The 11,423-nt window shown below is 42.9% G+C and overlaps 1 protein-coding gene across 4 annotated transcripts; it reads right to left on the bottom strand.

The window, feature by feature from the left end:
* Positions 1 to 88: 88 nt before the first annotated feature.
* mmd (monocyte to macrophage differentiation-associated) lies at positions 89 to 11,422 on the bottom strand. Of its 4 annotated transcripts, none has more exons than XM_061700422.1 (7): positions 11,336 to 11,421; positions 8,643 to 8,685; positions 6,588 to 6,669; positions 4,708 to 4,868; positions 4,363 to 4,437; positions 3,871 to 4,129; positions 89 to 2,157 (listed from the first exon to the last, which is right to left on the bottom strand). In XM_061700422.1, exons 2-7 carry the CDS (start codon positions 8,666 to 8,668, stop codon positions 1,945 to 1,947), a joined length of 816 nt encoding a protein of 271 aa, XP_061556406.1. In that variant the 5' UTR covers positions 8,669 to 8,685; positions 11,336 to 11,421; the 3' UTR covers positions 89 to 1,944. The 4 variants fall into 4 exon arrangements, with proteins under 4 accessions (XP_061556406.1, XP_061556407.1, XP_061556408.1 ...); XM_061700424.1 differs by lacking the exon at positions 11,336 to 11,421 and having other exon boundaries at positions 90 to 2,157; positions 3,871 to 3,940; positions 4,028 to 4,129; positions 8,643 to 9,190; XM_061700423.1 differs by lacking the exon at positions 8,643 to 8,685 and having other exon boundaries at positions 11,336 to 11,422.
* Position 11,423: the final 1 nt, after the last annotated feature.

Raw genomic sequence — 11,423 nt, 5'->3', positions numbered from 1 at the left:
ACAAGGCCTTACAGGTAATGCACCTGGGAACTCTTTTAAATGAATATATTGTTTTTAAAAAAAAAAAAGGGGAAAAAAAGCAAAGAGTCAAAATAAAGAGGATGCTTGACGGGAGGGCTTGTTTGGTTGTTGATATGCTTTTAATTTAGAGAAGATAGTAGCACCACAAAGAGAAAACGGCAGTGGGAAGGCCAGGAACTTACAAAACACACCACACACACACACACACACACACACAGGAAGTGACATCCACGTGACAAACGTGACCACTCGTCAAATAATAAAAACTCCGGAGAGCCACTTGAGTGTTTATTCCACATTCTACTAGCGCGCTCAATTGTCTGTGCACTAGTGTGCATTTTGTCCTTACTGCTAAGTACATTCAGCACACTAGCAGAACTACCACCTTACTAGTGAGGCAAAACTGGGCACTAGTTGCCATATGCACACTCCTAGTACCACTAGTGAACCACTAGATATTAACTAACTGAATTTTATTTCACTAGTCATATGAGCACACGGTTATCAACTAGTGCAATTTCGCCTTACTAGGAACGTGTAGGTTTTGCACTAGTGCACCTTAGTCGTTCTTCTCGTGTGCTGAGTTGTCCATGTATTAGTACGCTCTTTCGCCTCACTAGTAAGACAATTCAGCACACTCGAACTAGGGAACACTAGAACATGTCACTAATGAGGCAAAACTGCACTTGTTGTCAACTGCGTGCTACTACTACTATTAGTGAAGCGATAGATGGCAACTAGACCACTCTACTAACTAGTAGAGTTTTCACCATTAGTAGTACCCGTAGCACAATTGTCAACTCGTGCAGTTATGCCTCACTAGTAATATGCACTTCTAGTATGACAGTTGTCCCATTAGTGTGATGTCATACAGTAGTAAAAGGCAGTAGTAGGCCTTTTTAAGAGTGCAGCACAGTAGTTGACTAGTAAGATTTAATTACGTACTACGATGTGCTACTCGTGCGCTGAATTGTATTACTAGTGAGTATAAAGAGTTCACTAGTACATGGAGGATTCCGTGCCCTAGTAGGATGTGGAATAAATACCAAAGTGGTGTTCAGAAACACTATCAATCTTTTCAAATGCAGAAAAACACCAGCAAGGGGCGCCAACCCTTCAAATGGAACCCCCACACCCAAGAAAAACAAACGTCTCCATTTCCCCCCCCCCCCCTCCTCCCCCACAACAAGTCCTCTCAGGAAGTCCGTCTGCCACCAATGGGATTATTCTGCGTGTGATTGGTCACCGGGCCGTGGAATGGCCATTGGAAAAAAAAAAAAAAAAAAAAAAGAAAGATGAAAACACAGCTCAGACGAAGGTTAGCAGAACCTGCTGACAGATGTGCTAGCCAACCTTTCTCAGCATGCGATTGGTCACCGAGACGCGGAATGGCCGATTTGAGATATCCAGCCCGACAAAAGCCTCAAGTTCAGCCTCCTTGTTTCTCCCCGGCAACAAGCCAAACTGCCACAGGTGAAGGCAGTACTCCATCATGATGTTTTTCCAAGTGTATGATTGGTCGCCTGCCTGCGTAACGGCCATTTAGAAATATCCAGAAAGACAATCGGCTCAGATATTTTTTTTTTTTCCTGCTCGGAGAGGTTAGCAAAACCTGTGCTAACAAACCAAACCACCAGAGGTGATAGCCTTTCCTGATCATGCGTTTGATTGGTTGCCAGGGCGCGGAATGGCCATTTTGAAAGATCCAGACAACGAAACACCTTGGAATTCCATTTTCTCTACCCATAGGTTAGCGCAACCTGCTAACAAACTCCCGCTCATCAGTGTTTTTCCTCCGCACGATTGGTCGCCTTGCCCTGGAATGACTGAGTGTATAGAAAAGTCGGTGTTAAAAACAATCGTTCCGTGTACGAAAGCGGTAAACATTGTTTCTTGTTTGAGGCAGTTGCGGGGGCCGTCGGCTCAGTATTGGACGAGGGCGTCGTGGTCGTCGCCGGCGAGCGGAGTGTAGAGGTACTTCCAGATGGCGTAGTAGTGCACGGCGGCCGCCAGCGCCACGAAGACGTGCCAGATGGCGTGAGCGAACGGAATGACGCCGTCGCTCTTGAAGAAAAACACACCCACGCAGTAGAGGGCGCCGCCGCACGCCAGCTCCGGGAAACCCTCCGTCGTGTTCTGCACCCACAAACGCACAATCACCAGGTGACGCTCATCGTGATGCACGATGGGGCAGCAACAGCTCACTAAAGACTGGACAACAATTTCAAAACAAAGCCCTGTTTTAAAACTAGCCGGGCAGCAATCCCACAACTCATCGATTATCAAATGAATCAATCATTTTTAATAAACAAGGTCTCTAAAGGATGCAAGGATTACCGTCATTTCTCGTGTATAATGCACATTCCCCCCCCCCCTCCAAAAAATTGTCAAAAGTCAATAGTGCGGATTATACATGGGTATAGGGGCAAATGGAAAAAACGTTCACATTTTATAAATGTATGCTCCCATCTAGTGGTTATGAAAAAGCTGTACACGTTCATTCCAAAATGCCACCGCCACCTAGTGGTTATAAAAAAGGTGGAGCCTACACTTTCATTCCAATATGACAGCGGGTACGTATGACCGCATATATGTACAGTTGTGCTGATAAGTTTACATACCCTGGCAGAATTTGTGCAATTTTATTTTATTTGTTTTAATATGACCGATGACTGAACAACAACCATCGTTAATTTATGTTTGGTTTAATGATAATGCTTTTCTGAAATGCTTGACCGTTTCATTTGAATCCCTGGGCAACTAGAAACACCCATCAGTCATATGTTCCAATACTTTTGCTCACTTGAAAACTGGGTGGCTTCAAAACAAAAGCTGCTCTGCCCTGAGCTGTTTCACACATCTGGATGTAAATAGCATCAAATAAAAGCTGGAATTCTGAACTTTTGTCTCATATTCATATTTCGATCTGAAACCCAAACGTCTTCAGTATACAACAAAAACAAAGCAATTGACCTTGCGGTTCCAATACTTTTGGAGGGGACTGTATAACCTCCAGGGATGCACCCCTCAGGGCAGGCCAAGATGGGGCAACACTCCCGGTTGAGAGATAACCCACACCTGACGGCAGGGGGCAGTTCGACGCCTGACAAGAACGCAGAGCGGGATCCACGATCCGGTGAGACGAACGCCGCACCAAGAAAGGAACGCCAGCAGCAGCAGCAGCAAAACCACATCTCAGAGTTCTCGCAGAACACAACCCTCAAACAATAAAATATGCCGATGCCAACACTGAGGCAGCTAACAAGCTAAACGGTTGGTCGCACTTTTGCACCGATGGTTTCTGGCGCTTATTTTAGTCTTCAAACCGATGACTGAAAAAATTTTATAAAAAAGCTTAACGTTGAGCTAAAACCTCACCAAAAGGTGAAACTAGCAACTTTACATCGCAATGAAGTGGGACAAAATTCACATAAACGTCTCACAAGATCAACAAAAGCCAAATGATCGTAAAAACGGAAAGCGGTGGTTTCGGAATACAAGATTCGATTGCAGTCGTCTGCTCGTAGTCTGATCCGGGCATTACGTGTCGTCCGTCTCACGCCGCCGACTTTTTTGTTGTTGTTGTTGTTGTTGTTGTTTTTATTTATAGTAGTACGTCAAAAGACGCGACAAGGCTACAAATAAACTAGCTTTCGGATTAACTCATTCTGTCCACGATGGCGACGCGGAGTAAATGTCTTTTGCGGAGCCGATCAACGATGTCATCGATCAGCATAAAACGCTAATTATCGTCCGATACCGATCAGGCCGATAAGATCGATGCGCTGCCTTCCGCCGGTCAGCAGGGATGAAATAGAACCTTAATTCCAGGGTCGTCGCGGAACTGACCATGGAAGTGACGACGGACGCCGGGAGGAAGCCCATAGTCAGGTAGAAGGCCAGCTCCACCACTTTGTACCTGCAACGCAATTGGTAATGCTCACAATCGATTGGCGACGATGACGAACGATTGAAGTCGTTTTGAGGAGAGTGCGCGTCGTCTGACTTTTCGTGGTAGTTGAACACGTAGAACGTTCCGCTGGCGGCCATCAGCCACACGAACCAACGCATGTGACACGCCACGGGGCCCAGCTCGCGGAGGTTCAACCTGAACACACGCCACGACGACGACAACGTGCGGTCAGGAGAGGAGGGAGAAAGAAGAGGAAAAAAAAGAGGAGGCGGAGGATCAGGATGAAGAGAGGAGAAAGAAGAGGAGGCGGGAAGAAGAAGGGAAGGGAGAGGGAATGGATGAGGAGGAGAACAAGTAAGAGGAAGAAGAAGAAGGAAGAGGTGGAGGAAGTGCGCGCGTGTGTGTGGGGGGGGGCACCTCGGACATACCACGGCGTGTAGGAGGCGGCAATGAAGACGTAGATGACAACTCGGTCGCACATGTGGAAACAGTGCTCCACCTCCCTGCAACAGCAGTTCAAAACACAATCCGGGCTTAACGCCCCCATTTCAAACCATAGCCCTTGTTTCAAAGCCCAGCTTGCACACTCACCTTGTATGGCCATTGCACCGCAAGGACAAATAAATGGCTCAAGAAAATGTCCGAAAAACCCCACTTTCATTTTGTAACCCTAAAAACTCTTGTTTAAAACACTAATCCTGGCTTCAAACCCAAAACTGAAACCGTAGCCCTTGCTTGAAATCCTACTTTTCATGTGTGGCGTGCACCCTCACCTCATGTGACTCTTCTTCCAGGTGACAACGTGGAAGACGGTGGAGACGAGGAACAGGGCGCTGAGGCCCAGGCCGTACACCCACGCCGTCACGCACTGCCAGTTGGTGGCCGACAGCCGGTGCAGCAGGGCCACGCCCAACAGGGCGGGCGCGATCAGGAACTATACGTTCACAAAAGACGGACGGACCTTCAGATGTGGCGTTGTACGGCGGTCATAAAAAGTCTACACACCCATGCTCAAATGCCAGGTTTTTGTGATATCCAAAAAGTAAACCACAACAAATCACTTCAAAACATTTTTTACCATTAATGTGGCCGATAACATGTACAACTCATTTGGGAAAAAAAGAGCGGAAGTAAAAAGAACTGAAATAATGTGGTAGCATAAGTGCGCACACCCTCTTCTACGAGGGATGTGGTTGTGTTGAGAATGAGCAAAACTTCTAACTCATGTTAAATGGGAGTCAGCACACCTGACACTATTTAAAGTGACCATGATACACCCCAAATAAAGTTCAGCAGTTCTAATAGGCTTAGCCTCATTTATTTTATTTCACAAAAACCTAATATTTGAATACGGGCGTGTACACTTTTTATATCCATTGTAGGTGTAAAACAGGGCTGTGCAAATGTTTCCACAGAGGGCCACAAACACAGAGATGGAAAGAGTGTTTTAAATATTTGTTTTTAATTCTCCTTCAAAATGTATGAATGTAAATAGAGTTTGAATCATGTAAAAACTACAAATTTGTATCTATTCATTTCTCTTGAATTTTCTTTATTCAATTTTATTTTAATTAATGTTTTTAATTTAAATTTTAATGTAATGTTTTTAATTATCACTATTGGGTGGCGACCAGTTCAGGGTGTACCCCGCCTTTCGCCCAGAGTCAGCTAGGATAGGCTCCAGCACGCCCGCGACCCTAGTGAGGAGAAGCCGTTCGGAAAATGAATGAATATTATTGTTATTAATTTATCATTAAATAGCCATCCATTCATTTTCCTTCCTCCTTACTAGCGTCACGGGCGTGCTAGAGCCTATCCCAGCTATTTTTGGGCGATAGGCGGGGTACACCCAGAATCGGTCCCCAGCCAATCACAGGGCACTTCCATCCATCCATTTTCAACACCGCTTATCCTGGTTAGGGTCGCGGGGCGCTGCGGCCTATCCCAGCTGACTACACCCTGAATTGGTCGCCAGTCAGTCACAGGGACCATATAGACACGGACAACCATTCGCACTCACATTCACACCTACAGGCAATTTAGAGGCTTCAATCAACCTCCCAAGCATGTTTTTGGGATGTGGTAGGAAACCGGAGTACCCGGAGAAAACCCACCAAGTCACGGGGAGAACATGCAAACTCCACACAGGTGAGGCCGGGATTTGAAACCCGGTCCTCAGGGTTTCAAATCCCTGTGAGGCAGATGTGCTGAACAGTCGTTCAACGTGCCGCCCATCATTAAATACATTTTTTCAAATGTTAAGAGAGATGTTTTTTTTTTTTTTAATTTCTGTAAATTTTAAGAAGAAAAAAAATAAATGATAAAGTAATACATTATTAACCAAGGGCTGCATACAGAAAACAGGATGCGGGAGGCAGGCCTCTTTGGTATTCTTTACCTTTTGGTAAATTTGAAAAAATAAATACAAATGTAATAAATGCGTTTGAAAATGTAAAAACAATAAAAATAAAAAATACATACTTTTTCAATTTAAAAATACATTAAAATTCAAATCAAATAAAAAAAAAAAAAAAAAAAAAAAAGATTACCTTTATTTGTATTTTTTTTTACCACAACATGGACTAATAAAAGAAATGACCTGGCCCAGACTGGACACAAACGTCGGCGGACGGACGGACAGGCGGCGACTCACTGCATGCGTGTAGCAGTTAGCGGCGTGCTCGTAGCAGGTGGGCTGGTAGCGACAGTTAGCGGAGGGCCGTCTGTTCATAAATCTGAACATCAAAAAACATTCAAAAAAGCATCATTCAAAATATAGTCAGCAGTGTTGTATAAAGCCAAATAAAACTACACAAGTGTCAACTCATTTTCTACAGTAAAGCCGTACAGTGGAACCTCGATACAACAGGTATCGGATAAAACCGAAAAAGACTTTAAACGACTCTCATTTGAACACAAAAGTCAGCAATACATGTAGACAGACAATATAACAATACTCACAGCCATATAGTCTTTCTCCTCTGTGTAGAACAACCAATACTATTGCAGCTTACTGAGTAGTTGTGACTGTCTCCATGCATATCCATATGTCTTTATTATAGTGCCACCTAGTGACCAAGGCACATCTGAAGGAGCGGCACAATGGCTACTGAATTAAAGCATGACATCGTGACGCATAAACTGTTTCATTCTTTTATTCTATTTTTCTATGCTATTCTTTTATTCATTCTATTTAATAATGGCATTACTGTATGTTTTTATAAAGCAATACTGTAGAGCGCTATTTTTATTCTACAAAGCGTTAAAAATCTTCTGTTAAAGGGGTTGGAATGGATTAATGGCATTTCCATTCATTTCAACGGTGAAAGATCATTTGAGATACACGATTGGAGTTACGAGCGTGATCGCAAAACAAACCAGTAAGTCAAGGTAGCACTGTAAATTGCTACTCTATGTATGAATAAATAGTCTATATAATCACTTTCTAATCCATATACTGTATACACTATAGACCAAAGTAGTAAGACTAGTGAGCAGCTTTGTATGACACAAAACAACTGCATGTGTCGATCAGTAGTTACAAATAAATCATAAACGTATAATTACAGTGCGATGTACAGTATAGGTGTACCTAATGAACTAACCAACGTTTTTATATGTGATTTATATCAGCCATGTATAGAAATAAGTAAAGGAGGCAGGCAGCCTTGAACCCCGACACACTTGTAATCTCAGTGACGTGTTTGTGCAAAGTACCATTTTACAATCTCTGCGTGTGTGTGTGCGTGAACTTTCACCACACGTTTCCAAGAAATCATATTTTAAAACTTCAGACCAAAATAGCTGACTTTGTGTGTCCTTTCAGGCATGGCTCCTTGAGACTTCTTTGCAAGTCTACTCATAACCGACCTATGGCCCAAATATCAGGTCACCGAGTCAAAGTGTCTCCAGGGGCTGAATTTTCGGAGAATTGGAAGCATTTGCGCGAAAGGCCAAGTTGCACCCGAATTTTTAGTTTCTGACCAAAATGGGAGCTTTCCTGTGTTCTTGGTACTTTTTTTTTGTGAGTTTACTCTTGACAGATGTCTACCAAAATTGCAGGTTGCTAAGTCAAACTGGCTTCAGGGGCTCCATTTTTAAAGAATTATAAGGACCCCTGGAAGGTGCCAAATTGACCTTGAAACGTGTGCTTCAAACAAAAATGGCAGGCTTCCGCTGTTTCTTTTCCCAAGCATGGCTTTTCGTGACTTTCTTTGCTGGTCAACTCATGACAGACTTGCCTTCCAAATTTCAGATTGGAAGTCAAATTGGCTTCAGGCGCTGAATGTTCAATTTTAAGCACCTGTGCAAAAAGCCAAATTGACCCCGAATTTACAAATTCAAGTCAAAACTGCAGACGACATGACTTCAGGAGACTTTATTGTGCTGCATCTCGTGGAAAAACGTTTTCCCAAATTTCATGTTGCTCAGTCAAACCAACTTGTTAATTGAGCGAAAATCTTGGCATAACTGACGCCCCTGCTAAAAAGCATTAGATGCACATGATGGTGGCAAAGCACTACTTTAGTCTGAATGAAACTCTTCAACTCACTTTCTTGGTATACATCAAATGTTAGAATTTCCTGTTGCCTTCACGGAATCATCCAGTCGACGTTTGATGACGTCAGCCACGAGTTAGCGTTGGCATTTCATTTGGATGACAGCAAGACTTTTGACAATCTGATAAATGTTCATTTATCGCACTCACCTGTGGAAGCTGATCACCCTCTTCATGTCAGCGTCTAGCGGTCCTTAGCAGCACCAAAAAAATATGATTTAAGTTGATAAAAATGAGGTAGGAAACAATGTTTCTGTTCTGTCCAAACGAAGCAACAACACTTCATTAACATTAGCTCGCAGGCTACACGCTACCTAGCCGCTAACTGTCACTGCAGCATCAGGGCATCATTTTAGTCTTTTCCGCCATAACATCCTGCATCGAGTGTACTGTTCACTGGCCGCTAAGCCTCTGAGGTAGAAAGATCCATGAGAAGAGGGGCAGAGGTGGGCAAAGAAGCCCGGCGAGGGAGCGAAGGAGGCCGGCCAGGCCGCTCCTAAAAACTGACCACGCCCGCCCAGACAGCCTCCTGCCTTACTGCGCATGCGCACAGTGACATGTGACATGATGCCTGATCGACAGCAGGTTGAGCCAATCAACAGCCAGAAGACCTAGCCAATGCAAATTATGAATGTAGTCACGATAGATAGATAGATAGATAGATAGATAGATAGATAGATAGATAGATAGATAGATAGATAGATAGATAGATAGATAGATAGATAGATAGATAGATAGATAGATAGATAGATAGATAGATAGATAGATAGATAGATAGATAGATAGATAGATAGATAGATAGATAGATAGATAGAGTAAACGGGGGACAATCGCTCAGTTGTGTCAAGAAATTTCAAGGATTTTAAGGATAATAATAATAATTTTTAGTTCATTTTATAATTTAGTTTTAATAAGAATAATAATACGTTGAATTAGATGATAAATGTTAAAATTGATAGAGATTGAAGTAAGATTACTGCAGTACTACTACTACTAATAATGACATTGAAATTAAATTTATGAAAATATTAAAAACTGGAAGCACATGAAAATGACCTCAGTTATGTTTTCAATAATTAGGTTGTCATTCATACATAAAATAAAACACGACACGTGCTACTTTTTTTACGATGGCGTACTCAGGTCAGCTAGTGAGAGAGAAAATTGAAGTGATTTTGATGAGATACAAAATTGTCATGATGAAATTTAAATCCCTTTACAGTCATTTAAAGTTGACTTTAAATGTTGTCGTGATGACTTTAAATCTCATCTCATCCTGTTTTTTCTCTCTCACCAGCTGATTTAATATTACATCCCAGTTAGCCCAAAAACGTTCCTGTTGATATGCGATTGATTGATAATGTCTGGGTTGTGAACGTTAAAGGTGACAGCATATTTAATTGTATCTGCGTTAATAGCAATAGTGATTGTTGCTTGTAAGTGATGTCATTCCCAGATGGCGCAATAACAATTATTATGTAAGCGCACTTGATAAGTGAAATAAGAGTGTTTATGTAAGCGTAATCCTCTGCTTTTGGCCAATGGAACCCGTTCCCTCACCAACTCATCCTTCTCAACTGAGAAATAAATCAATAAAGATGAAAACACCGCATGAATAGCCTTTTGGATTATTCTTCTTACTCTTCTTATTATCTGCGATTGGCTGGCGACCAGTTCAGGGTGTACCCTGCCCTTCGCCCGAAGATAGCTGGGATAGGCTCCAGCACGCCCGCGACCCTTGTGAGGATAAAGCGGTACAGAAGATGGATGGATGGATATTATTATTATTATTATTATTATTATTATTATTATATGATAGTCTTCCATTTGTTGACGCTTGCGGTGTTTTTTTTTTAAACTTGAAGAAGCACTCTCGGGATTACGTAAGCGATCTGACCAGATTTAACCACATGTTGGAGTCTAATCCCTGAATGGCGGCCAATCAGGAAGTAGATTTGGATTTGGAAAGACCACAGTTGAAGACAATAACATCATCAGAAAATAGACAAGAGGGATTCGTAACACCTCCCGCTGCCATTTCCCAATTAAGTAGCAAAAGTGTCAAAAGATCAAAGGAGCGGGACAATTAATGCCATAAAATGATGTCAAATTCTGCCTGGATTCCTTAGAAGCACAGAGAATAACATCAAATTTGAATCTGAATGAAGTTATCAAAACTGCTGACGCTGACACCTCAGCACAGCATAATTGGACAGTAAAATGAATGATGTCAAAACATACATGTGTGACCCTTGACTAATTTATGACACTCCCATGACAAAGCCAAAACAGATTGATTTCTGACCCTCAAAGAGGAAACGTGTGGACTCAAAATGGACCTGTGAGCCATCAAAGCACAGAGAATAATTAATATGCTGTCAAAATGGATAGGAGTGGCACGGTGGTAGACTGGTTAGCACTTCTGAGGACCCGGGTTCAAATCCAGCTTGGCCTGTGCGGAGTTTGCGTGTGCTCCCCGTGCCTGCGTGGGTTTTCTGCGGGTACTCCAAGAGAGTGGCGTATAACGGACGTATGTGCGGTAATTTGTGATTTAGGACGAACCCAAGACGAATCGATTTAGGATCCGAAAGATCACATGTACCTGGTGTAAGCGTTGAGAATAACACTTATGTGATTGATTTATGAGCCTTAGAGAACGGACACCCGTCGAGGAATTGAATGTGTTCCCATCGTGAGTGTTTTTCTGCCCTTCATCGGGGGTCAAAGACCTGACCGGAGCAGTGTCCACGGAGAAGGTTACGTCCTTCTCAATTAAAGCGACTTTATCTCCAGCGGCTTTTATTGCCCACCTGGGCAACATTTCTCCGAACGTCGTCGCTCACCTTAATCCCGAGGCTGAGAGATTGCGTCAAAACAAGCGTGCGCTTTATCGCTTGTGACATCCGACATTGGAGCAGACTGCCGGCTTTG

This window comes from Phycodurus eques, chromosome 16, assembly GCF_024500275.1.
Source record: "Phycodurus eques isolate BA_2022a chromosome 16, UOR_Pequ_1.1, whole genome shotgun sequence".
Classification (NCBI taxonomy): domain Eukaryota; kingdom Metazoa; phylum Chordata; class Actinopteri; order Syngnathiformes; family Syngnathidae; genus Phycodurus; species Phycodurus eques.
This window is presented reverse-complemented; position numbering and strand designations above follow the sequence as displayed.